This window comes from Vicugna pacos, chromosome 19 (assembly GCF_048564905.1).
Source record: "Vicugna pacos chromosome 19, VicPac4, whole genome shotgun sequence".
NCBI lineage: Eukaryota > Metazoa > Chordata > Mammalia > Artiodactyla > Camelidae > Vicugna > Vicugna pacos.
In genome coordinates this window covers 2,904,516-2,931,464 of record NC_133005.1, presented here as the reverse complement: position 1 = coordinate 2,931,464, position 26,949 = coordinate 2,904,516, and the positions used below count along the sequence as shown (strand labels likewise).

The 26,949-nt window shown below is 50.0% G+C and overlaps 1 protein-coding gene across 4 annotated transcripts in view; it reads left to right on the top strand.

Annotated features, from left to right (window-relative positions):
- CFAP61 (cilia and flagella associated protein 61) overlaps positions 1-26,949 on the top strand; it is a 257,667-nt gene that overhangs the window by 181,807 nt on the left and 48,911 nt on the right. For all 4 annotated transcript variants that reach the window (XM_072943713.1, XM_072943712.1, XM_072943711.1 and 1 more), the window contains 4 exons: positions 845-1,137; positions 8,381-8,708; positions 9,756-9,847; positions 16,893-17,098. In XM_072943713.1, coding sequence (XP_072799814.1) covers positions 845-1,137; positions 8,381-8,708; positions 9,756-9,847; positions 16,893-17,098 — 919 coding nt within the window. The remainder of the gene's footprint in view (positions 1-844; positions 1,138-8,380; positions 8,709-9,755; positions 9,848-16,892; positions 17,099-26,949) is intronic.

The following is a 26,949-nucleotide window of genomic DNA, read 5'->3' as shown; positions in this document are numbered from 1 at the left end:
GTGAAAAGGTAATAATGCCAATTCAATGTCAAAAATATCATATGGCACATCTCCCTCATTTTAATAGGATCAGTGGTTTTTAAGCTTATATAATTTGTACAAGAGCGCATCTCACTTCTTCTGTAGTATTTCTAAGAGATATAAATAAATGGCATAGAGTGTTACCATCAAAATGCTCTTACACAGAGGAAATCTTTCAAGATTATTTTGTGATTTTTTTATTTTTACTTACCAAAAGGACACCCTGCAGTCTCCTTTGTTAGGTGTTGACAATTTATATCCCAAAAATCAGAATTTGAATCTTTATAAAATTGTCTGTTACAAGCAGAATGTACAAGTCTTTAGTTCTCAAAAAAAGGGCAAACTTCCCTTGAAGTCGACAGGACTTAACAATTACGTATTAAAATATCTGTACCATCACCTACAGGAATAATTTTTTTCTTACTGCCGTCCTTTTCATCCCTTAGAAAGAACTCGTATTTATTGCAAACTTTTGCAATTACTTTTTCCTTAATGAGTATAGCAAACAGGGAACAAAAACAAGATAAAGGGTTTTTATTCTAGACAGTTTCATTTAGCATAATTTCAACTTTCAAATTACAGGAACATAAATGAATGGCCTACTTCTGTGTTAAAAGTACTTGACTACTTTGTGGGATGTTTTGTGCCAATTCTTTAGGAAATCATCTTGGTCGCCGTTGCTAGGAAACACCGCTGGCTTCCCGCAGCTGAAAAAAAATGAGAGGGTTACAGGGAGCAATTCAGCATTATGAGCCTTTGACTAATAAGGTTGTTGGGTTTTTTTTTTTAACTACGTATCTTAGCATGTCACCCCCCGTTCTAGGGCATGTCATTGTCTACGGGAACACAATTGACACGTACACGACGGTGGAGGTGCTCCTGAGCGTCGGCGTGCGGGGCTCCCACATCCACCTGGTGCAGCACCCACCCACCTCCACCATCACCTGCATCAACAACTACTCAGTGGAAAGCGCGGTGGAGGACGCGCTCAGGGCAGCGGGGGTGACTGTGTACCGGGACGCGCTCCTGGCTCAGTGGAACGACGGCCAGGACCCTGACCCCATCCGCAGCGCCAGCTTCACCACGCCCACCAAGCCCTTCACGCTCCCCTGCTCAGTAAGTGGGTCCCCCCAAACCTCACTCACCACCTGCGAGAGCCGCCACCTTCCTGGGACGTGGGATCTGGAAGGCGGTGGGCGGTGCATTTATAGTTACAGGGTTTGTTTTTTCATTTGAGAAAAGGTAGATTTATTGAGAGAGATACATAGTCCATAGGCAGAGAGCAGGCTGTTGCCGAAGGCAAGAGAAAGGCCACAGAGGTGTGCGGGGGGTGCTTAGTTTAAAGTAAAAGCAGGTCCACACTCCATAGACCAAGTGCAGGTCATCTCAGAAGGGAGGGCGGCCGCGAGGTGCGGGGGCTGTTGGTTTTTATGGGCTCGGTAACAAGCGGGAGGGCTAGTCCAGCTACTTTGGGGGAGGGGCTGGGATTCCCAGGAGCTGGGCTGTCACCTGCTTGCTGACCTCTTATGGTCAGCCTCAGGACTGTCGTGGCGCCCGTGGGAGCGCCACTCACCATGCTAATGTATTACAGTCAGCATGTAATGAAGCTCAGGGTCCACTGGAAGTCAAACCTCCCGCCATCTTGGGCCTCAAGGCCTCCGGGGAGTTGAATCTCCGCTTTCCTGCTGTTAACTGCTGTGCCCTTCCTTCAATAGCGGTGCCCTGCCCGCTTCCTTCCTGTCTCATATCTTCCTGCAGAACAGCTTTCTGAGACCTGCTCAGACTGTCCCAAGGCTTCTCTGCCCTTTCCATCATAAAACCCAAGTGCCTTGGCTTGGCATTCAAGGCCCCACCCCATGCTCTCTGCTCTCAACTTCAATTTCCAGGCTTAGCACTTGCCACTTCCCACCTGGACTGAGACCCTCTTGAAGACAGGTCGCATCTGGTTCGCCTCTGGGTGTAGTTACAGGGTTTGCTCCCTAAATGTTCAGATTTTCTATTGCTAAATAATGAGCCACCCAAACTTAGTGGCACGGAAAGACAACCATCATTCGTTAGTACCTCTCGTGGTCCTGGGGTTTGACCGGGCCCAGTGGGCAGCTCCCCCCGGAGGTCTCTCATGTGGTTGGCGTCACACGGGGGGCGGGACCGGAAGCATCGAGAAGGCGTGCTCACCTGCTCGTCCGGCCGTTGACGCTAGGGGAACTTCAGCTGAGATTTTGCCCAGAACACTTATAAATGATCTCTTTATGGGACCGAGCTGCCTTTCAGCATAGTTGGTTCCAAGAGCAAGTGGAAGAGAGAGACCCAGAGACACACAGAGAGACGGAGGGACACGCCGTAGCTCCTTCCACGACCTAGCCTTCGGAGTCAAGCAGATCACATCTACCACCCCTGTGACTTAGCGGCAGGTCACTAAGGCTCAAAGGGAGGGGACCCCGCTCTTCATGGAGGGGCTGCCAGGATTTGAGGGCGCCAGCACTGGCTCAGAGCTTCCTTGTCCCAGGCCCCTTGCTGCGTGCTCGCAGGGCGTTCTGTCCCTCCTCACAACAGCTCTGTAAAGGGAAGCGTCCCCACTGTACAGATGAGAACACCGCGTCCCCCCGCCAGCAGTGTACTGAGCTCCCCACCCAGGCCAGCAAGACCGCAGAGTCTGCGCTCTCCACCTCCTAAGCTTCTGGAAACAGCAGTGGTGGGTCTTTCCCTGTGGGGTAGAGACTTGGAAGATACGCATAGAGAGAGCGCTGTGCGCTGGGGCGTGTGACAGCTCAGCTCGCACCCAGAATACACAGCGGCGCCCCTTCAGATTAGCAGAGGCCCGGGGCGGGGGAGGGGCCAGTCCCCGCGATGGGGAAGCCGGAGGCCCCTCCCGGGAGGGGGCGGAGGTCAGTGCGAGCACTGGAGTGGGGGGCGGGGCGGGCGTGGGCGGAGGGGCTGGAGAAGCCAGCAGAATCCGGCGGCGGGGGGAGGATGGGGGGGTCCTCTGAACCCTCACCTGGGAGTAGGGGCCGGTCAGCCTGCGTCGGGGCTTCTCGCCCACATGCCCCTCGGGGTGGGTGACGGTGACCCTCATCCCCTCGAGTCTAGGCAGGACCTCATCCTGCCCCGATCACCCATGGATGATGGCTTTACGCCCTGCCCTTCAGTGTGCCCACTTCACCCTCCGTTCCACAAATATTTATCCAACGCCTGCTACGTCTCAGGCCCTGTCCTAAGTGGGAGGGAGATGGCAGTGAAATCAAAATCTTTTCACCAAAATTTCCCCCCAAAATGATCCTGGGATATGTGTGCCAGGTTTATCCCGGGGAACCTCTGGAGGCGAGCACGCGCCCTGTTTAGGAAGCAGAGGTGTAAGAACCCCCTCCCTCCATTTCCCATTGAATACAGGTTCTCCAGCCGCCCCCGCTGGCCTGCAGCTTAGTGCTCAGGTCAGACCTGGAGTCACGGCAAGGACACCTTGCAGACAGATACCCTCATGTGCTTTGATCCAACACACTTTCCTGCCCGAATGTCCCCCGGAAGCCTTGAGTCAGACCCCGGCCTGTCTGCTGCCAGGTCCCACCTCTTGCTTCCCGCTCAGCTCTGCCCCACGGGAGCGGCCCCTGCAGATGACACTTCCGGCCCCATTGCTCTCTGACACGTTAACTATGCTCCGCCGACAGTAGGTGCCGGTAGGAGGTTGGAAATTGCAGGAAGAGAGATGTCAGGGTGTTTATCCCCCCGACCGTTGGCTCTGGGCAGTGCCTCTGTCAGGGCACCGGGAGACCTTTGACGGGGTGAACATATTCATTATCTTGACTGTGGTCTTGGTGTTGCGGCTTGAATCCGTGCCGGCAGAGACGTGGTCCTGATCACCAGCGCCTGTGAATGTAACGCCGTTTGGAAGCAGGGTCTCTGCAGTTGTGATCGGGTCAAGAGAAGGTCATCCTGGAGGGGGTGGACCCTAAGTCTAAGGACTGGCGCCCTTACACAGAGAGAAGGATTTAATGGCCCAGAGGAGGCCCGAGAGGGAGGAGGCCACCTGCTGACGGAGGCAGAGCTGGGGCGACGCGCTGCAGGGGCCGCTGGCAGCCGCCACGAGCTAAGACGACGCATAGGACGGTCTGAAGTTCTCTGTCTAGCTAGACAGTTGTCAATTTCATTGATTTTTTTTTCCCCAAAGATCCAGCTTTTGAATTTGCTAATTCTCTCTGTTGTCTGTCGGTTTCCTCTCTCATTGACTTCTGCTCTTAACAATCATTTCCTTCTTTCTGTTCGTCTTGGATTTGCTTCGCCTTTCTTTTTCTAGTTCCTTAAGGCAGAACCTTAGGTCATTATTTATACAAGCATTGAAAGCTCTGCGGTTTCTTCTGTTTGGCTGCATCCCGTGTGTTTAACATGTTAAATTTTCATTATCATTTGGTTCAAAATGTTTTCCAGTCTCCCTTGTGATTTCTTCTTTGACCCTTAGATTATCCGGAAACATGTTGTCCTCAGATATCATGTTTTTATTGATTTCTGATTTAATGCCATTGTGATCAGAGACATATGCTTTGTGATTTCAATCTTTGAAGATTTACTGAGACTTGTGTTATGTCCAGGCCAATGGATTATCACTGTGAACATGGAAGGAACGCGGAGTTTGCGGCTCCCGGGTGTAGTGTTCTGTGTTACCTGTTAGCTCGCTGGGGCTGATGGTTATGTCTGAATCGTCCATGTCTTCACCGACACTGTTTTGTCTAATTCTATCCATCACCAAGAGAGGGATATTAAAATCTCTTTCTATTATTGTGGAATTTTCTATTTCTCCCTGTAATTTTTTAAATTTTTGCTCCTTTTTGAGACTCTGTGTTAAGAATGTGAACCATTTATAACCGTTATCTCTGCCTCCTGCACAGTGCTAATAATGATTATGAAATATCCTTCTTTATCTCTGGTAACATTCCTTTATATTAAGGTCCACTTTATCTCATATCCTTCTTAGGTTTGCTGTTTGCATGGTATATTTTTTCCTGTCCACTTACTTTCTACTTATCTGTGTCATTATATCTAAAATGTGTCTCTTATAGATATTGTAAAGTAGCTTGTGTTAGTATTTTTATTGCTGCAAATACTAGACTTCGCAGCCTGACAGCACATGTCCGTTAGCTCATGGTTCTGTGCGTCAGAAGTCCTGGTGTGGCTGGCTTCTCTGCTCAGGGACTCTCGAGGCTAAAATCAAAGTGTCAGCCAGCGCTCTATCCAGAGCTTGGAGCTGCGGTAGAACTTAGTTCCTTGCAGCTGAGGACTGAGGTCCCTGTTTCCCTGCTGGCTCAGACAGAGTCCACTCTCAGTTTCTGGAGGCCACCCACATCCCTTTCCACATGGCCTCTTCCATCTGCAAGCCAGTGACGGAGAATCTCGTGGCAAATCCCCCTCACCCTTCCAATCTCCTTCAGGAAAAGCCTGGTCTCTTTTTCAGGTCTCATCTGACAGATCCACAGGGCATATCTGAAAGCCAGCTGTGCCTTAGGGCATTGCCCAGTCTACCCATCTCATCACGTTCACACTCAAGTTCATGCTGACATTCAAAGGGAGGGGTGAGAGTCTTGGGGACCAACCTAGAAACCTATTTACACATCTTTTTTATCCTTTCTGACCATCTCTGCATTCTACTTATTTTATTAAAAATTTTTAAAATTTATTTATCTTTTGTTGGGGGGAGGTAATTAGGTTTATTTATTTATTTATTCCTTAATGGAGGTGCTGGGGATGGAACTCAGGAACTAGTGCATGCTAGGCATGCACTCTACCACTGAGCCACACCCTCCCCATATCTCTGCATTTTAATTGATGTATTTAGACCATTAGTATTTAATGTAATTATTCATGTGGTTAGATTTAGGCCTACCATCTTATTTGTTTACTGTCTCCACTGTTTTTTCTTATTCTATTCCCCTTTACCTACTTTTTAAAAAATTAAGAGTATTTTCAGTATTCAATTTCAACTAGCTTTTTAACTATATCTTATTTTATGTTTTAGTGGTTGCTCTATGGATATAATATACATCAGTAGTCTTTCGTATTCTCATTGGAGTTAATATTGTACCATTTCACCTAAAATATAAAAACCATATACTTATACCAGCCCCTTCTCCCTAGAAATCCCTTTCTCTTACAGTTGCCATGTATATTATTTCCACACACATTGAAAAACCAACAAAACAGTATTATAATTTTTGTTTTAAACAATCATGTATATTTTAAAGAACTTAAGAAGAAAAATAGACTTTTGTATTTCCCCAGATATTTTCCAGTTTTATTGCTCTGTCTTCATTTCTGAAGATACAAGTTTCCCTTCCATGTAACTTCCCTTCACCCTGAACAACTTCCTGAATCACCTACAGCAAGTCTGATTCTGTAGTCTTCTTCCATCTGCAAACATCTTCATTTTGCCTCCATTCTTAAAGAATATTTCCACTGGATATAGCGTCATGGCCTGCCAGTTGGCTTTTTTTTTTGTTTCCTTTCAGCACTTTGAAGATGTTTTTCCATCATCTTCTGACATCCATGAGTTTTGATTTTAAAAATCTGTGGTCACTCAAACCGCTGTTCCCCTGTGTGTAAAGTGGCATCTCCTCCTGGGTGCTTATACATCTTCTCTTTACCTTTGGTTTTCAGCAGTTTGATGCTGGGAGTTCTGTGTTTATTATGTCTCAAAGTATGCTTTCTTTGAGTTTATCTTGTTTGAGGTTCACTGAGCTTCTTGAATCTATATATTATGACTTTTACTAAACTACCAAGTTCTTGGTCATTATTTCTTGTCTCATTCTTCCCTCCTCTCCTTCTGGGACTCTAGTTATGAATCCATTAGTGATTTTACTGTTGTCCCATGGGGCGTTAAGGCTCTGATCATTTGTTTCAAGAGACAAACTGGGTAGGTAGAAGAACTTTGTGGGAAATCTATTTTTGTATAGGTGGGAAAGGAGTGGAGGAGAGGGAAAAAGAGGAGTAGAGAGACAGGAAGATTCAGAGTTAGGGTCTCAGAGAAATACATCTTCCTGTGGTTATAAAATGGAAAGAGTTTTAAGGAGATTCTAAAGAAGGAAGCTGCCTGGATGGGAGTAACTGGGACAGGATCAGACGTCTGAGTGAAAGGTGACAGGGAACAGGCGAGGGCCCTGCTGGCTCCCTGAGGGAGGGAGGAGGCCCTCCCAGGATGGCTGGTCTTAGCCCAGCGCTGTCCAGTGGCACTTTCCATGATGGCAGAAATGGTCCACATCCAATATGGCGGCTGCCACCACCACCTGTCGCTTCTGAGCATTTAAAATAGGCCACCACATCTGAGGGCCTGGGTTTTTAATTTTAATTTTAATTGTTAGATTTAAATGTACCTCGTCACCTGCGCCAGTGGCTATGGCAGGATCGTCCACAATTCATGCACAACCCCTGGGTGTGGAGAACGGGTGTGGAAGGGGTACCTCTGGCCCAGGGTGGCTGATTTCTGTACACAGTGGGACAAGTGAGGCAGGTAGAGCCGGCGTGGAGGGAAGGAGGGAGTACAGTTTCCACCAGCATGAGAAGGACTCATGTCAAAGGTTGGTTTTTAGCATGCTTTTAATTAGGTGGCAGACCACATTGAGGTAGAGATAAAAATGATTAACGCTATCTCAGTGATTTCAACGACAACTGAAGACTTAAAAGCAGGTCACTTGGACTGCTTCAGTGACTTTCAGCATCAGTATGGAAGGTAGTGTACAGGTGAGCACGGGAAAGTGTTACAATCTGGGCGGAGGAAGGAGGCGGCGTGCAGAGTGGGCCCTTCTGTAGCCCGGGGCCCGGCACACGGCAGGGACCCGGCACAAGGCAGGGACCCCATAAATATTCGTCAAACACCCATCCGCCCTCCCAGGGCAGGAATCTAGAAGGCAGGAGCCAGACCTGGTTGGTCCCGAGGCTGGTGGGGCTCTCGTCCTCTTGGGGCATCCTGTGGGGACAGGCTTTCTGGGTTTAAAGGGCCGGGACTGGTGCCATCTGAAGACTCAAGACTGGATGAGGTGACCCCAAGGAGGAGCCTAGAGAGACCCAAGTGTCAGACACTGGAGAGGAGAGTGGGAGGAGGCTGGGAAGGCGGGGAAAGCGGTGTCTCTGTGAACAGGGGAAATGTGCTCTCGTGGGGGCGTGCCATCATCTGGCATCCTCGCCACTGGTGATAAACAGTGACGTGCCTCAAGTGATCTTAATGTGTTCTTCATCCCGAAGGCACACACCGTTATGACATACTTTTAGCAGATTTGGGGGGTTTTGTGTGCCCCAAATAATAAGACAGAGACTACTGACACTCTTGGGAAGGCACACTGAAGAGTGACAACCAGAAACGATGTGACTGTTCACTCTGTAGGTGTTCTTCAGCTTCTGTGAGAAGAACGTGGATTACGAGACATTTAAAGCGTTCAACGACGCCTGCCTCGTCTATGACGGCCGACTTGTGATTGACGCCAGCTTCCACACCAACGACATAGCCATCAGGGCTGCCGGCCCCCTCACCAAATTCTCCAATAGATACTACTCCAACGAGTGGGCTCACAGCAGCTTCAATTCCAAAGAGATTGGCTTCCAGCTGGCCGCAGCCATGCTCAGTCTCTTTGACCCGACCCTCGAGCCTGTGACCGAGCCGCCGGCTGACCTTGACCGACTCATCCCCATGTACAAGGGAGCCAAGGTCAAAGGTGCGTAATGGTCCACCTGCACATCCATCTGGTGAAGCCACTGGTTGGATCTGGATCCACCAGCCACCATGTTTCTCGTAGGCATGGTGAGGAGGCCCCCCTGTCAGTGGGTTTGCACAGAGACAGAAGAGGGGTCCCTCTTCTTACTGTGGTCCTTTGCACTTTGAGCATTTATGACGGACCATATATGAGATCATCGTGTTAACTCAGGATTGCTGTGTGTCTGGGAGGCGTGAGTTACCTTTGAAAATAGTGTCTTTGAACGTTGTGGACCTTCTGCCAGAAAGACGCACATATCTACAAAATTGTGTGTTGACTTCCAGAAGGTTGACAGACCAACCGCCAAAGCCATCTGTGGACCCCCTAGGGACCCTGGTTCAGGAAACACAGCATCAGGCTAAGGGGACAGACGCCCTGCAGTTTCAGGCCTCGTGGTAGTCTCCCAGCTCAGTGGCCTCCGGGGCGTCCTGCTCTGCCTCTCACGCTGGGCGAGACCTTGGGCAAGGTGGTGGCTATGGGGAGGAAGACAGGGATGGGTGTCTGAGGCTGATTGGAGCGAGGCCAGGCCTGTCCTTCTGGGGCGAGCTGGAGATGTTAAGAATTTCAAAATAATAGTTTTCTAAAGCATTGAACGAGAACTTTGTTGATTTCCCGATTTTCCTGATTTACCTTGTTAGTATTTTGGTCACATGTGGAGGCGGGTGGAGCACAGCAGAGCCACTGCAACTCTGCAGGCCACAGACTGGCTCCGGCAGGCGGAGGTCGGAGGGCTTGGAGTTACGGGCAACCAGGACACACAGGATCAGCGGGCTCGTCTTCCCGGCGCACTGCTGGCCGTGTCATGGGGTGTAATGGCACATTCACATTGTTTTATTAGACAAAATCAGTCCCAGAGAGTCCCTTGCTCGTGGCAGTTCTTCAGTGGGAAGGAGTGGGTGGTGTACCCGTGGTAGGCGTCTCTGATGGTCCTGGGGCAGAAATGTCAGCGCCTTTGCCCGTTTGCTGCCCGGCTGAGTTAAAATGTGACAACCTCGCCGTTTCCACTAGGAGGCGTTCTTCCCGGGTCTTACCACTACCTGCACATCGCCAAGCCTGCCATCCCAACGCCCTTGGAGGTGCAAATGGCGCAGTCCGATTTTGTGAGTATGGTTCCTGAATTTCATTTTACTTCCAAGTATAACACTTTGTTGGCGAGGGGGTGAAGTTCTTTTTCAATTCAGAGCTGTTAGTGTAATGTATGGGTTCACGTATCAGAAAGCCACACAGTACCCAGCCCCCCAAACGGCCCCCGATGAGTTCTGCCCCTTGGATTCATGTCCTTCTGTGGTCCCCTCCCATGCTGACTAGGACTGACCTGGGACTGCCAACAGGATATTGTGGAAATGACACAAGGCTAGGTCATGAGAAACATTATAGCTTCCAATCCCTTGTCATGAGGTCACCAGGCAGCCTTTGGAGAGGTCCACGTAGTGAGGAACGGAAGATTCCTGCACCAGCCATTTGCAGTTTGCCAGGCAGGCGAGGGAGTCCCCTTGTAAGTACATCCTCCAGCCCCAGGCAGGCTTTTCAGGTGATGCAGCCCCAGCTGACATCTTGACTCCAAATTTACATGAGATCGTAAGCCAGAATCCCCCAGCTAAGCCATTCCCAACTTCTGACTCCCAAACTGAGGCGATGAAAGTTTTTTGTCATTTTAAGCCACTGAGTGTTTTTTAAATGGAATTTTATTTTTAGAGCAGTCTCAGGTTCACAGCCAAACTGAGAGGAAGGTACGGAGATTCCCATACACCCCCTGCCCCCACTCATGCACAGCTCCCCCGTAACCAGCAGCCCCCCCAGATGGCACATCTCGTTTCACTTAATACACCTGCACTGACGCATCATTATCGCCCAAAGTCCACAGTCCACATGAGGGTCACTCTTGGTGTTGGACATTCTGTGGGTTTGGACAAATGTGTAATGACATGTGTCCACCATGACAGCACCACACAGAGCAGTTTCGCTGCCCTAACATGCCCTGTGCGCCACCTGGTCATCCTTTCCTCCCTCCCCCACAGCGCCTGGCAGCCGCCGACCTTTTCACTGTCCCCATGGTTTTGCTTTTCCAGAATGTCGTGTTGTTGGAATCTGTGTAGTGGCCTTCTCAGATCGGCTTCTTCCACTTCATAATTTGCATTTAAGTTCCTTCCATGTCTTTTCGTGGCTTAATAGCCCATTTCTTTTTAGCACTGTATAATATCCCACTGCCTGGATGGACCACAGTTTATTTATCCATTTCTCCTACTGAAGGGCATTAAGCTGTTAAGTTTTGAGGTAACCTGAGATGCGGCAACAGATGACACTGATAACCGCCTCCGTGGCAACAGCAAGTGAATTTCTCCGGGTCTGGGATGTCTGTCCCGACCCCCCTGTCCCCCTGCCCTCCCTGCGCTACCCGGGAAGGGCCATGGAGGTAAAGCAGAAGCTGTGTGTGCTTGGGGGCTGGGGGGATGTCCCCTGGGTTCAGGGTGATTGGAAAGTTCACGGCGTGGTTCGTCAGCTGGCCAGCTCCTCAGCGAGGCTGTCTGACTGAGGGACCAGACTGGTGTTTGCTGTCAGCTGGGGGTTTCCCTTCTGGTCTGTCGTGTTCACTTTCTTGTCAGTAGGGCAGACGCTGGAAGGCACCTCTTCCCTTGCCATTTTCTTACCCTGAGTATTTTAGAGGGTTAACAGTTTAACTTAAAATAAGCACAGTCCCCAGATTCCTTTGAGAGCGAGGTCTGCCATGTGGCAGTTAGTAGAAGCTGTTGGAACACTCCTTAAGGGGGAGGAGCAGACTTGAAATGCCCCAGGCTCTTGGGCCCCTCACCCTCTCCTTCTGGAAGTCAGAGTGCCAGCTTTCCCTTTGACTTCTCCTGGGCTTTGGACAGTTGGCAACCTCTCTGCATTCCTGGCATCATCAGAGGTCGCCTGCAAAGTAGCACTGCCTTCAAGGAAGAAACTAGTGACCCGTCAGTGGCGGCTGCTGTTAACGACGGCTCCAGACGAATAAGGAAACCTGGTTCTGCCAAGGGAAGGACGGATGCTGTGTGTTTGAAACTTACTTCCCTTGGGCCTTACGCGGACTCTTAGGTGTGCCTACACGCGTGGTCCGACGCACAGTGTTCTTACAGCTAAAGAAAGGACAGCCGTGAATGGTGCTGCAGTTTCTACTGCTGTGTAACAAAACTCAGCGACCGTCTGACTCTGCTCGTGGGTTCTGTGGGTTAGGAGTTTGGACGAGACACCGTGGGAATGGCTTGTTTCTGCTGCACAGCGTCTGGAGGTCGGCCGGGAAGGCTCGAGACTGGGGATGACCTGCTGGTCGGCTCGTCACCCGCCTGGGCTGGGAGGACTCAGCTCAGGGAGTGATGACCAGGGCGTCATGCCGGGGCTTCCTGCCGGCATGGCGGCCTCAGAGCGCTGAGACTCATCACGCGCCAGCTCAAGACTCCGCGCGCCAGCGCCCCACTAGCGGGCTGGAAGCCCCCTGCCTCTGATGACCCAGCCTTGCAGGTCACAGAGCGTCACTTCCCGCACACCCTCTGTCGGGGCCCACCAAGCCCGCCCAGACTCAGAGGCGAGGACGCAGACCCCTGCCAGCGGGACGACGTCCAGGGGCCGTGTGATGGGGGTCTTGCGCCCGTCTTCGGAAAGCACAGTCTGCCACCCGTGCGGGGGCATTGGATCAACAGCATGGAGCCCCGAGGACGTGTTCAGAGGCTGAACGCTTGGCTCACTGCACATGAATGCCCGGAACCCAACAGGTTCAAGAGCTAGGCAGTGTTGGATTTGCTTTTAGACGGAGCCGGGCTCTTCGAGGACAACGTGTGATTTCCGACAGGCAGTGCTATTTACCTAAGAACCTCTGGTTCTCTGTCCGAATAAAGTCAGAGGAAGAGCCGAAGGGGTTTTCAGATAATGAGAGTTTAATAAGAGTGCAACTTAAATAGCTTCCTTGGCTGGGCTGTGACAGCGTTTGCGCGGGAGCCCTGGCGGCAATTAACCAGTTTGCCAGGCGGGCCTCCTTTTTAATTAGGACGGAAGCTCCAAACAGATTTCTTCCCATTTTATTCACCAAGAAAAAAATATCTGCAGGATGGTTCCATGGCAGTCTTCGGGGTTGGAGTTAATTTGATTAAGTAAAATTGTTGCCAAAATGGTCGGGCGGTCGCCTGAATACCGTCAGCTAGCCGAGGATGGAGCCCACGGGGCAGCGTTTCGCTAGAGAAAGCGAACTCCATTCCGGCAACAGAGGTACTTAGCACAGGTGCGTCTCATCAGACTCCGTAGCCCTCGCTCACTGGGATTTTTTAAAACAATTTTGGGTGGGGGGGAATAATTAGGCTTCTCTGCTTATTTTTAGAGGAGGCACTGGGGATTGAACCCAGGGCCTCATGCAGGCTAAGCGCGCACTCTGCCGCTTGAGCCACACCGTCCCCACCTCGCTGGGATATTTAAGGGAGAAGATGCTTTGGTAATTCGTGAGGTAACCCGACAAAAGGAGGAGCGGGGACCCCTGCATAATAAACTAACCCACAGATTCCAGTCCACATGCTTTGTTGGCTTATGCTCCATGGAATAAAGAAATTTGTCACAACAAACTCTGCCTTGGATACCATTAAATTTAAAATTGTGTGTCCTCATGGGAGCTGGGAACCTGGTTTCCTGCACACGGAGCCTGGCTACTCCTGGAGCTTCCATTTGGCATGAGTTCTGGAACCATGTTCCAATCTTTGTCAAAATCATAAAGGAACTGAAAAGGATAATTATATTCAGGAAATAAGGAAGGAGAAAAAAAACCACACACACCAGAACCAGTCACTCCGTCAGAATTTTAAAGTCAAGACCCAAATTTCCTAACAGTTTACTCGCATGCTTGAAATGAAGGAGGAATCTGGGCACATCCACAGAACGGGGACGCGTGTGAACCATCATCGTCCCCCGAGCCCCTCACCCGGGGAGGCAGGGCTGGAAGCCGCCCTGGGTCCTTGTGCAGTGGAGCGACTTTCTGTGAGGGTAAGTGGAAAGAGTCCTGGACTTCACTGAATCTTCCCCATCTGCCGGCGACGGTGACCAGGGATGACCCAAGAAACTTAGATAAGCCTGCCCGGCCCCGAGGGGTAACTTGGCTCTGAGAAACCCACCTAGAGGCAACTGGTCCTTCATGTCAGGGCAAAATTTCACAAAGCCACGTTCCCAGGATGGCCCCCTGGTTATGCTCACGTGGAGCCAGTTCCCGCTAATGTTGTCACAGCCATCCGCAGACTCCGGGGAGCTGTCGTCCCACAGTGTGGCTGCTCTCTGTGCCCTTCAGGTGCTAAAACAGGGGCAGGCAGCCCGAAGACTGAAACTCAATCTTTAAAAGCAGGAACATCTCCACCCCACCCCCCCCCCGAAATAAACAGATCATCAGAAATGAGGCCGGCGACGCAGCCCCCGCAGAACAGGCCAGCCTTGGAGGGTAAGTGGGCTGAGGCTGTCAGCCAGCAGGCTGCAGGCCCCTCGGAGACTCGCCTAGACACCAGCCACGGTGTCCCAGGGCCCTTGTGTTGAGGGGCTCAGCATCCTCCAAACCAGCCCTGAAAACAAGTGTCTGTGAGCAGAGGGCTGGATGGTCACGGAAACTCTTGGCAGAGTCAACAGTGTTGTCGGCCACGTGGGTCCATCTCGGGAGGTGCCCCTTTGATGCCTGAGTCTCCTTCCTTAGTCACTCAGCATAAAGAAATTTCAAAGAGGAGGAGGGGGCCAAGACCTTGTGGGACCTGCTCTCCACTGAGCCCTGGGGGCACCAGGCCCTAAAGCCAGGCCAGAGCCGTGGCCAGTGCCGCCTCTCCCGAGCCCCCCACTGCCCTTCCAGTGAGGCCCCCTCCCCAGACACTCAACTCCTCCGTCAGGGCGCCCCTCACCACGACGGGGTCGGGGGCTCAGCCTAGGGCCGCTGGGGCCAAACGCAGACCGTGGACGCACCGTCACTCTCCCAGCTCTGTGTGTCTTTAATTCAGAAACGGCACTTGCTGTGAGGAGCCACAAGCAAAGGTGCCCCTGGGGACCGTTCTGGGATGTCACGTGCCCCGCCCTGGGGAGGAATGTTCATTGCTCAGTCCAGGAAGCCAAGACATGAGGAGACACATCAGAATGGACGAGAGAATTACCTGTACCAAGAGCAGAGGGAGAGGGGATGGTCTGGGGGGCGAGGAGACGGGGTCTGTGGCCAGAGGCACGTGCTTCTCCACACAAGCCCCACCCTCCACACTAGACGCCCCCCTTTCCTTCCACCCTCCCTCTCTCCCTCCCTCCTTCCTTCCTCTTTGTTTCATTTCTCTATTTGCTCGTCAGAAGTCTGGTTCCTTGCCACAGCATAGCCACTGCATTTAAAAATAACTTTTTAAAATCATCTTAGAAGTGATAGTCATTTTTTTAAAAAAAGAAATTACAGAGAGTCAGATGAACAGAAAGAGAAACAATAAAAATGACCCAGTCTCCCAACCCCAGAAAATGACCATTAACATTTTGTTAAAATGCTGATAGAGAAGCACGTAAACGATACCACGTAGTTTTATAAAGACAGAGTGACAACTGTGCAAATGATAAACCATCGTACACCTGGGTCTGTACTCTGTGGTGTCAGATGCGCTGTGAGCATGTTTCCCTGTTGTGAGAGACAGTTTATCAGTCATCTCTGTTGGGTTCACTGCATCCCACTGGGTGGAGGTACCACTGTTTTTTTTTAAGTGGCAGTTTTTATTTATTTATTTATTTTGAGGAGGGGTAATTAGGCTTGTTTATGTATTTTTTTTTTGATGGTGGTACTGGGGGTCAAACCTAGGACCTCATGCATGCTAAGCATGTGCCCTTCCACTGAGCTACACCCTCCCCCCGTGTACCACTGTTTTGTTAGGTAACAGCTTACCACGTGCTTTTCTTAAACACTTCGCTGAGAAGGTAGGTTTCCTCTCTGGACCCACCCATCTCTATGATGATGGACCTGGTGCACCTCCCCCGAGGCGCCATCCCCCACCCCTTCCTAAGCCATGCTTGTCCTGTCCCCCCATCTCGGGCACATCCTTGGGGCTGTCCCAGGACTCCCCTGACATCTACCTGCACATGCCACCTTGTGCCTTTGCTGTCGGCCGATTCCTCCTCGAGGCTTTGCCACGTGACACCCAAACACCCACCAGGTGCTTCAGTTTACTCAAAGCTCCGGTTAAGCCGTGTGTCCTTGTTGAGACAAAGTCCCCAGGGAATGTCCAGGGCTGAGTAAATGTTGGGGATCAGTGCAGTCCAACTTGCCCGGGATTTCTAAATGCCACGTTCAAGTTCAGAGCGAAAGCTTAAATCTGCCTGCACTCAGGGGAGATGCTCTGAGCGCTGCGGGCACTGAGTTGAGAGTCAGGTCCAGCCGCCACCAGCCAAACCCACATTTGTCCCCAGAGGTTCTGTTTGCTCCTGGAGCCGGTGGGAAGCGTGTCTCCGCTCGGTCGGTCGCCCGCCATGGGGCTGAAATGGGAAAAGCGGTGGTAACGGGGAAGGCAGCGTACTTCCTTGTTGCCTGGGTCCACGTGACGGGTTAGCCAGCTCCCAGGAGACATAAAACCATGAATCTGCACCTTGAACCATCTACAAACTAATGAGTAACGCACAGAACCCGTGTGTACGCCTGTAAACCCGCGCCTTCCTCCCCGGAACAGAGAAACCGCCTCCAACCCAGCTGTCAGGGACTCAGCTTTCACTTGTTTCCTTTGCTTAAGTAACATTTTAAAAACTGGAATTCTTTTTGATCACCTTTACTAGGAGGTTTTTCTCAAAATGGTGCTGTGAAAAAAATTAGGGAAGTTACCAGCCTCAGGTCGCCTCGCCGCGTACTTGCTGCGTGAGGTGCTGGAGAAGGGGAATCGGTCGCAACCTAGCAACTGATTCAGAAACGTGGAGCGAGGCGACCACGGCGTAAACTATCCCCAGGAACATTTAGTCTCTAAGTCCGAACACATGGCTTCTGACACGCACTTGTCTTCAGCTGAGTTTAGTCAGTATCTATTGCTGTGGTCTGTGACAGGCGCTAAGACCTACGCTGTCGGTTACATTTGAAAAATAAATTGCTATGATGAAGTTCCCAACGTCCAGCAGTGCTTCTAACGCTCTTCTTCTGATCCACTCCCCCGCCAGGGTGTAGAAATAGTAACAGGCAACGCGAAAGGTGGGAATTACTTCCGGATCCACATCAACAGGTATAAGATGGTGGAGACCATCACGTGCCTCTCGAAAGTGCCCTTCCCTGCCGCCAACTACATCCGCCTGTTTGGCCAGCACGAGCAAGCCCTCAACAACCTGTGCGCTCGGTACGAGGAAGGGCTGGTCCCCGACCTCTACAGGTAAGCAGACGCCGCGCGATAGAGGGGAGAGGCAGGCACGGAGGATGCTCGTGAGTGAGGGTGTGCGGGCGGCGCACCAGATCCCGGGGAGAAGCCAGGGTGCCAGAGATTTTGTTCTAAGGAGCGAAGGCTGTGAGACCACCGGCCCCGGCCCCGGCCCCGGGGCGTCCTCACCCGGCCCCACAAGCAGCTGGTCCTGGTGGGAATTCCGCACCCACGGACTGGCTGGCTGTGACCGCAGCCTCCTTCCTCGCGCTTCCCTCCGCTCAAGCAGAGGGGGCAACCGTTCGCCTAAAAAAAAAAAAGATTGTGAAGGGAATTCTGCTTCAGCAGTTTGATCAGACTGGGTGATCTAGGTCCCGGCTTTTTCCAGTTTGAAGACGCTCTTTCTTCCCGTACCTCTAGGAAGCCTAGAACTTGAGAGTAGAAAGCCACTTCTGATACCGTCTGCTGCTTAGAAAGGCTACGAGAATTTCCCTTTGTCCACAAGACAAGATGGTGGCAGCCAGGAAGCAGACGTAGGTGTAGGTGTCTTAGAATTCCAGGGTCTTCGGTCCACATGGGGGAGGCTGCCGGGGTCAGAAGCAATCTCTCTTCCCTCTTAAAAATGGTTTTAAATTGTAGAATACATCATATAAACAGAAAAGCACATGAAGCATGTGTGTGCCCTGTGAAGGATAAAGGCACTGGAAACTGGTGTGCCTGACACCTGCCGTAAGGAGGAACTCCTTACATAGAGCCCACCCCCTCCTTGGAGGAAACCACTGTCCTGCAGTTTGGGTTAATCGTTCCCTTTCTTCCCCGCAAAGCAGAGATGAGCAAACTTTGTGTGTAAAGGGCCAGGTGGTGACCATTTCCAGCTCGGTGGGCTGCAGGTTGTCGGTCGCAAGCCCTCAGCTCTGCCGCTGGGCTGTGAAAGACACGATACGTAACCGACGGGCAGCCGTGGCCGCGTCCCAGGAACTCTGTGCTGAGGCGGGCAGCGGCCGAGCCTGGTTTTAAAGATGCGCCACGTACACATGGCTTCCCAAGTGATACCGTCACTCGTTTTGCCTACTTCCGGGCCGATTCTGCGGCAGCTGGAGGAAGTCGGCATTCCGTTCGGGGCTCTGTCTGTGAGCCTGTCGACCGCGGCGTGTGCGGCTGGAGTCCATGTGTTTTCCATGCCGTGTGATGCTCCTGCATGTACGTGATGTCGCAGTTCATCGTCCATTTCCCCGTTGACTGATGTTAAGTTGTTCCGGCCATGACAAGCAGCGTCATGGGCATTGTGGGCACAGCTCACGTGCGGGGATCCCTCTCGGGTGTACCAGGCGATGCCGAAGTGTTTCCCGAGGCCGTGGCGCCTGTGACAGCCGCTGCAGCCGTCCGTGAGGGTCCTCCGCGGCCCGCCGGCCCTCAGCGCTGCTGGGCTTTCGCAGCTGGCCGTGCTGGTGGTTGGGAAGGTGCCCGCCCCTGGCTGTGAGTGTCCCTCCCCTGATGTCTGACGCAGCTCGGTGCCTTCTTACTTGTTCGTGGGCCGTTCGTGGTGGGTCCGGGGGAAATGCCTGCCTGTGACGTCTGTCCGTTCGGGGAGGGGTTGTGTCCTCTCCTCGGCTCACAGGGACTGTGTGTGCTCCGGGCACACGCTCGGCCGGCGGCACGTCCCTCAGAGGTCCCCTCCTCTTTGGGGGCTTACCTTTCCACTTTCCCTACAGCGTAAACTAACAGCTGTCCTTAATCTTAATGTGATCTTCTTCTCCTGGGTGTCGTGGGCATCGCTGACCCTTCACTCTTCCAGTAGCAAACTTGTGAAGCTCTGTGGGCAGCCCCACTGGATTTCACGGAAATGCACCAACCCTTCTGTCAGTTAGGTGACAATGCGGGCTTAGGGGTGTCAGTCCTCCTCGAAGGTGAAAATCTGAGTGTAACTTACAGCCTGCCTTCTGTGACCAGGGTTCTGCCTCCTCATATTCAGCCGAGGGGTGGTCGCGTGGATCTGCACGGCTATAGGATTCACTATCAAAAAACATTTCCGTGGAAGTGGACGCAGGGCGTTCAGACTGGTATTGTTCAGGGGTCAGCTGTGTAGGTCGTGATTTATGTTAGTAGAAGTTTATAACTTTCTCCATCGATGGCTTGCACAATTTTTGTTTGATACGATCCAAAGTGCTTTATATTTTTATTGCTGCTGTTCAGGATCATTTTCTCATTGGTTGCTGCTGTAGAGTGTATAGAAATGTACTAGCTTTTTGTACGGTTTTGTGTTCTGCACATTGCCACACTCCCTCGTTTATTCAAAGAATGCAGATCCTTTCAGATTTTCCACACAAAATATTGTATCATCTGCATATAATGACAGTTTTGTTTGTTTCTTTTCAATCTTTGTAACATCTTTCTTTTTCTTGTCTTACTGCGCTGGACAAGATTTGTGGTGAAACGTAGGCTAGAAGTAGTGAGGAATGGCACCGCAACCTCATTCCTAGTTTTGAAGGGAATGCGTTCAATGTTATGCGTGTGACATTTGCTGTATGTATTTTTGTAGACATCCTTTATCAGGGTAAGAAAATTTCTTTTGATTTCTGGCTTGCTAAGCATTTATAATCATGTGTGGATTTCTTTTTTCCCAAAAAAAGTACTTCTAAAATCTTTTCTGTATGGGGATATCTTTAATATCTTCCTATATGTTCCCATCGTAAACTATATTTTGATAAAGTATCAAATTCCTTAATCGTAGGCTTTCTCTCCTCTAATCTGTGTAGACTTGACTCCAATATTTATTCAAGTTAAAGAAAAATGAAAGTATTTAGAACATGAATTCATTTGTTCCTCAGCTTGGGGATAGGGTTTTATTGTTGCTCTTAATCTTAACCCAAAATATTTGAGTTGGGGAGGAATCAGTTGTTAGTTAAAGAAACATTTTAGGGGAGCTCTATCTTAGCAGTCTTCTCTGAAAAGAAAATGTCTTCACATCTGACTGAATTCCAAAGCCATCAGCATTTTGTTTCTCCCTGAGAAGAGGTTGAAACAGACGGACTTTGTGAGCTTGAGACCACCGGTCGGGGCACAGCTGTTAATGGATGATAGTAATAATTTCACAAGTGAGTTTGACTTGCTGGGAGTGAATACTGGGGATGGCAAAATGGGACAACACTGGCTATTAGGACGCGCCAGGTGACGTCAGTAAGGAAGGGGCAGGGGACGGTGGCGGATCATGGAAGGGCCCGCTGATCGTGTTCTAGTTAGGTCTCAGGGCTCCGCCGTGCCACGCCAGTCCCTCCTGGGCGTGCATTAGTGTGGATGTGCAGCTGCGGCCACGTTCTTTGCAAGCACCACAAAGTACCGCCAGCCCCCAGCGCTGACCCTTGGCCCAGCCCTGCGTGCCATCTGTCAGACCGGCCGGCAGGGCTCTTTCCAACAGGCAGGGCAAATGGTCTAGCTGACTTTGGCCGAGACCTGATTCCCGATTGTTTCCCTGACCTGGGCAGCACTGGTGACATCTCTTGTTCAAACCTGGGCACGTTTCCATCCTTTGCATCTGGGGACCCCTTCCTGCAGGCTGACTGTTAACCAGCTGCTCTGCCTCCTGCAAGACAGACTCGACCTCAAGGTCAAGTTCCTCTGCGGGTTCAACGAAACTCTCTGGATCCTTTCCATCCACCTCCCTAGATCTGTTCTCACCGCATCGAGGAGGCGCTGGTGATACCAGTGGGAACAGTGGCAGCCAAGGCAGGTGCTGTAGCGGCCAAGGACTCACTGGGGGTGGCACTGGCTGCCTGCGGACGGGCTCGCTTGGAGCCATTTGGGGACACATGGTGGTGGCTGAGCCATCAGCCACCGTGATGCCCAGGCCAACAACAGCTGTCACAGGACAGCAGTGCTGCCGAGGGTCTGGATCACAGGCTGGCTGGGTCCTACCTCTGCTTTATCCTCTGCTTTATCCTTTGTCTTTACCTTGGCACGCGGCATGCGCTGCGGGCGATGACGAGGGCAGATTCACCACTGGTGGCACTGTGTGTGTGCCTGTGAGTGTGTGTGCCTCTGCGTGTGAGTGTACCTGTCAATGTGTGTGAAGGAGAGAGAGAAAGAAATTGATGAGTTAACTGGTTTATCACTTTGGAAATGGACAGAGTCCATTTCATGGTTTGTTCCTTTCTGAACCCACCAGCATTTAAAGCCACAGCACAAATGTGTTGTTGGCAAATGGACTTCTCACCAGTCCTCCCCTCGGAGTGTCCCCGCACCCCTACACGCACCTGTCAGAGACCACGCATCCCTGCCCACCTTCCCAGCACCTGCTGGCGCTGCTTCTCCCTCAGACACGGGCGGAGTGCAGGGAAGCCGGAACACGGGAACTGTGGATGGAGAGGAGGGGGAGGCCAAGGCGGGTTCCAGCAAAGTCCCCGTCTCCTGGCCTTAACATCCCTGCCTTCTTAACTCCACGTCACCCTCATTTACCTCACTTAGCGGTGGCCCTGCAAAGAAAAGCTCTTGCCCACTGAATCCTTCCCGCCTCAGCCTTAATTAACAGGCTGTAGCTTCCTTTATCGTCATGGTGTGAATAGGTCTTGCCCTAGCGTCTTTGTGTGAGCCCATCAGATACTCATAAACCTTGATTAAATCACCTCTTTTCACATCTTAACAAGCTCCGCTCTCAAAGGCTGCCCTCGCCTGGCCCTCCCCCACTGCACACACTGCCCTCCCCCCGCCACGCCCCGGGCGCGGCAGCGGCCCCTTCCCTGTGGGTAAGTGCCCCTACACACGGTGTCCTGAATGGGGTTGGAGCAGGCCCTTCAGAAGCTCAGGGCTCAGGAGGTACCCCCCCCGGGACGGCCGCGGCGCGGAGGAGGGCAGTGTGAGCCTCCCGCGCTGCCTCCCGGTTCGCTTTCCAGACTCACCTGGAATCGCTTAATCAGGACGTCAGTGGTTCTCTGCTCCTCTGTCGTCGGTGACCTTGTGCCGTGTGCAGTAGACAATCACACACTAAATTCGAGGCGTCCGTTTTTCCAGATTCAGTCAGGATTTTCCCGAGCTATGACTGCCCACTCCAACTTGTCTGCTTCTCTGGGTGCACGTCTAAGATTTGCTGGTAACAGTTCCTCCAAGATGCAGCCTTCCCTGGCGGCCGCTTGTCACGTCACCGACCTGCCTTTCTGCAGCTGCTTTAGTGTTCCCGCCGGTCTGTTTCACCTCAGATGTCTCCAGTTCCATTTGATATCCTTGGAAAGACTCCCTTTTCCGAATGATTGGCTAAATCCAAATCCGTCCTCTTCATTTTGCTTCCCAGTCATTCAGCTCTGTTTCTCCGCCCGCAGGCATGTTCACACGCTGTCCCGGGCTCCTCCCTGGTCACGCCCTGGCCTCCTTGCAAACAGGCATCTTCTGGCCCTGTGGTGCTTCAAACACGTCATGTGGCCCGTGAGGCTGACCATCCCTTGTTACTGAGACGGTCAACCTCAGATCCCAAAGTACAGACCAACACGGGGCCAAATTCCATTTAACACAACACGTATCCACTTTTATTTGTAAAGATGCTCTGATGAAAAGACTAGAGTGTTTTTTTCCCCCTAGAATGTGTCACCTCCCTCCTTCCCACAGTGGCATTTGTGTGGAATTAACCTTTACTGGGATGAAGGGTGAGATTGTTGTGAGGCGTCCCCAAGTCATAACCAGCACGTGTCCCTTCAGATATTTGGGCTAAAGGTGATAATGCGAAGGCAAAACAAACGCAGGTGCTCACTGAGTCAGGGCTGGATGTTAAAGAGGGGGCCTGGGGCTCTGCTTCAAGTGGCGTGCTTCCCTGTCTCGTCTCTTGTCCAGTGTGGTCCAACACTGGCCCCATTCACCGTGGAAACATAGTTTGATGCACCATCTTAGCATCTGTCAGAAAGGCCTGGGTTGAGATTTTTTTTAAAAATTTTTTTATTGATTTATAATCATTGTGCAATGTTGTGTCAAATTCCAGTGTACAGCACAATTTTTCAGTTATACATGAACATACATATATTCATTGTCACATTTTTTTCTCTATGAGCTACCATAAGATCTTGTATATATTTCCCTGTGCTATACAGTATAATCTTGTTTATCTATTCTACAATTTTGAAATCCCAGTCTATCTCTTCCCACCTTCTGCCCCCTTGGCAACCACAAGTTTATATTTTGTGTCTGTGAGTCTATTTCTGTTTTGTATTTATGCTTTTTTTTTTTTTAGATTCCACATATGAGTGATCTCATATGGTATTTTTCTTTCTCTTTCTGACTTACTTCACTTAAAAATGATGATCTCCAGGTCCATCCATGTTGCTGCAAATGGCGTTATGTTGTCGGTTTTTGTGGCTGAATAGTATTCCATTGTATAAATGTACCACTTCTTCTTTATCCAGTCATCTGTTGATGGACATTTAGGCTGTTTCCATGTCTTGGCTATTGTAACTAGTGCTGCTATGAACATTGGGGTGCAGGTGTCATCCTGAAGTAGGGTTCCTTCTGGATATAAGCCCAGGAGTGGGGTTCCTGGGTCATACGGTAAGTCTATTCCTAGTCCTTTGAGGAATCTCCATACTGTTTTCCACAGTGGCTGCACCCAACTGCATTCCCACCAGCAGTGAAGAAAGGTTCCCTTTTCTCCACAGCCTCTCCAGCATTTGTCATTTGTGGATTTTTGAATGATGGCCATTCTGCCTGGTGTGAGGTGATACCTCATTGTAGTTTTGATTTGCATTTCTCTGATAATTAGTGATATTGAGCATTTTTTCATGTGCCTATTGATCATTTGTATGTCCTCCTTGGAGAATTGCTTGTTTAGGTCTTCTGCCCATTTTTGGATGGGGTTGTTTATTTTTTTCTTATTGAGTCATATGAGCTGCTTATATATTCTGGAGATCAAGCCTTTGTCAGTTTCACTTGCAAAAATTTTCTCCCATTCCGTAGGTTGTCTTTTTGTTTTACTTATGGTTTCCTTTGCTGTGCAGAAACTTGTAAGTTTCATTAGGTCCCATTTGTTTATTCTTGCTTTTATTTCTTCTAGGAGAACATTTTTGAGATGTATGTCAAATAACGTTTTGCCTATATTTTCCTCTAGGAGGTTTATTGTATCTTGTCTTATGTTTAAGTCTTTGATCCATTTTGAGTTGATTTTTGTTTATGGTGTAAGGGAGTGTTCTAGCTTTATTGTTTTACATGCTGCTGTCCAACACCATTTGCTGAAGAGACTGTCTTTATTCCATTGTATATTCTTGCTTCCTTTGTCAAAGATTAGTTGACCAAAAGTTTGTGGGTTCTGAGTTGAGATTTTTTTATGGTTTTGAGGTGTCAGAACGATACATGGTCTTTTATTTTTTTAACTGAAGTGCAGTCAGTTACAATGTGTCAGTTTCTGGTGTACAGCACAGTGTCCCAGTCATGCATATACATACGTGTATTCATTTTCATATTCTTCTTCATTAAAGGTTATTACAAGATATTGAATATAGTTCCCTATGCTAGACAGAAGAAACTTGTTTTTTTTAATCTATTTTATATATAGCAGCTAACATTTGCAAATCTCAAACTCTCAAATTTACCCCTTTCCCCTGATAACCATAAGGTTGTCTATGAATCTGTTTCTCTTTTGTAGATAAGTTCGTTAGCGGCCTTTTTAAAAATTTTTTTTTTTTTTTAGATTCCACATATGAGCGATCTCATATGGTATTTTTCTTTCTCCTTCTGGCTTACTTCACTTCGAATGACAATCTCCAGGTACATCCATGTTGCTGCAAATGGTATTATTTGATTCTTTTTTATGGCTGAGTAATATTCCATCATATACATATACCACAACTTCTTTATCCGGTCATCTGTCGATGGACATTTGGGTTGTTGCCATGTCTTGACTACTGTGTATAGTGCTGCTCTGAATGCTGGGGTGCATGAGGAAAGTGCGCATTCTTATTCCCAGTGCCTCAACCTCATTTGTGTTAGTGAGGACACTGCCCACAAGTGAGTGAGAGAAGCGAGTACCCCGTCTCACAGCCAGGACTCTTTTTTATGTTAATAAGGATGTAAAGGCTGAGCAAGCAAATTCAGTGCCCTTTAACATCAGCCCAGAGTGAAAGGTGAGGGACAGGAACTCAGGCTCACACTGGCTCCCACATCAGCTGGCCCAGAAGGGAGGACGTCCATCACTGCAGAAGCTCTCCCAGAGGGTGCAGCTGCGGGCCAGTCATATCCCCAGAGTTTGCAGTGAGTGGTGTTGGGCACAGCATCTCTGGGCAGTCCTTTCCTGAGATGCTGACCACAGTCCCGTTTGGTTCTGAGTCTCTGGTGTTCAGATGGGGTCGCTCAAGGATGGCTCAGTGGAGGCCCAGTAGGTAGAAGGAGGATGTGCTTTCTGGTTCTACCTGCTTCTGTGAGGCCAGCGGGAAAGAGGATTCTCCCAGATCGCATGCCCAGGCTGGACAGAGGGGAAAGAGGACAGCGTGGGGGAAGGGGCGGAGCCCGCAAGCTCTCTGGGCCCTTGGTCACTCTACAGGCGAGGCAGTGAGCACCACGTACGTCCTTCCTGCCCATTTGTGCGTGTGTACCGCTCAGCTGGCCAAACCCCGGCCAGCCCGCCACCTCCGCACCACCACTGGCTGTCTCGGTGACGAACATTCTCCCCCCGTTCAGGTCTCTGGTCTTGACCTGCAGCTCAGCAGAACTGTCTGGTAGATATAGAATGACTTCTGACCCTCTGAGCATCTGTGTAATATCACAGCTCTTTTCAAACTTTTGCTGCAGGAGTTAAAGTCCTTCATAGATTTTCTTCCTCCTTCTCACCTGGTGGCATGTGAGTTGAAGGTATTATTTATGAGTCTAAATTAATAGCTGACGAGGCAGTGGTGATCTGCAAGGCCACTGAACCGCTTTAATATAAAGACCTCTTTACTGAGCACCGAGAAGCCACTGAGCTATTCCATCGTTGTTGGAACTGGCAACATAAATCCATTTCAGAACTCCCGTTTTCAGCCTACTGAACCATGAGAAGAAACTGGCCTGCCTGCCTGCATTTTTTGTGGCCAAATAACGATCACAAAAAGATGCTCTGAAGCCACCTGGGCAGCGTGGTGTTACCACTCAAGCAGCGCTCAGTCCTCTCCTCCCAGGCCTGGGTCTCTGTGTGTGTCTTTTTTCCTTTCTTTTTTTATTGAAGTATAGTCGGTTAGCAGTGTGACCATTTCTGGTGAACAGCACACTAGTTCAGCCGTATGTAGACATACATATGCTTGTTTTCATATTCTTTTTCATTATAGGTTACTATAAGATACTGAATACACTTCCCTGTGCTCTACAGAAGAAATTTGTTTTTTATCTGTTTTATGTATAAAGTCTCCAACTCCTGATTTCTCCCTTCCCACCCCCTTTCCCTGGTAAGCATAAGATTGTTTACTATGTCTGCAAGTCTGTTTCTGTTTTGTAGATGAGTTCATTAGTGTCTTCTTTTTTCTTCTTTTTCTTTATTCTTTTTTTAGATTCCACATATGAGTGATACAGTATTTGTCTTTTTCTGTCTGACTTACTTCACTTAGTATGATCATCTCTAGGTCCATCCATGTTGCTGCAGATGGCATCATTTCATTCTTTTTTATGGCTGAGTAATATTCTATTTTATATATATATATATATATATATATATATATATATATACACACACACCACACCTTCTTTATCCAGTCATCTGTCGATGGACATTTAGGTTGTTTCTGTGTCGTGGCTACTGTCAGTAGTGCAGCTGTGGATGTTGGGGTGCATGTATCTTTTTGAATTAAAGTGCCCTCCTGATATATGCCCAGGAGTGGGATCGCTGAATCATTAGCTAAGTCTATTTTTAGGTTTTTGAGGAACTCCATACT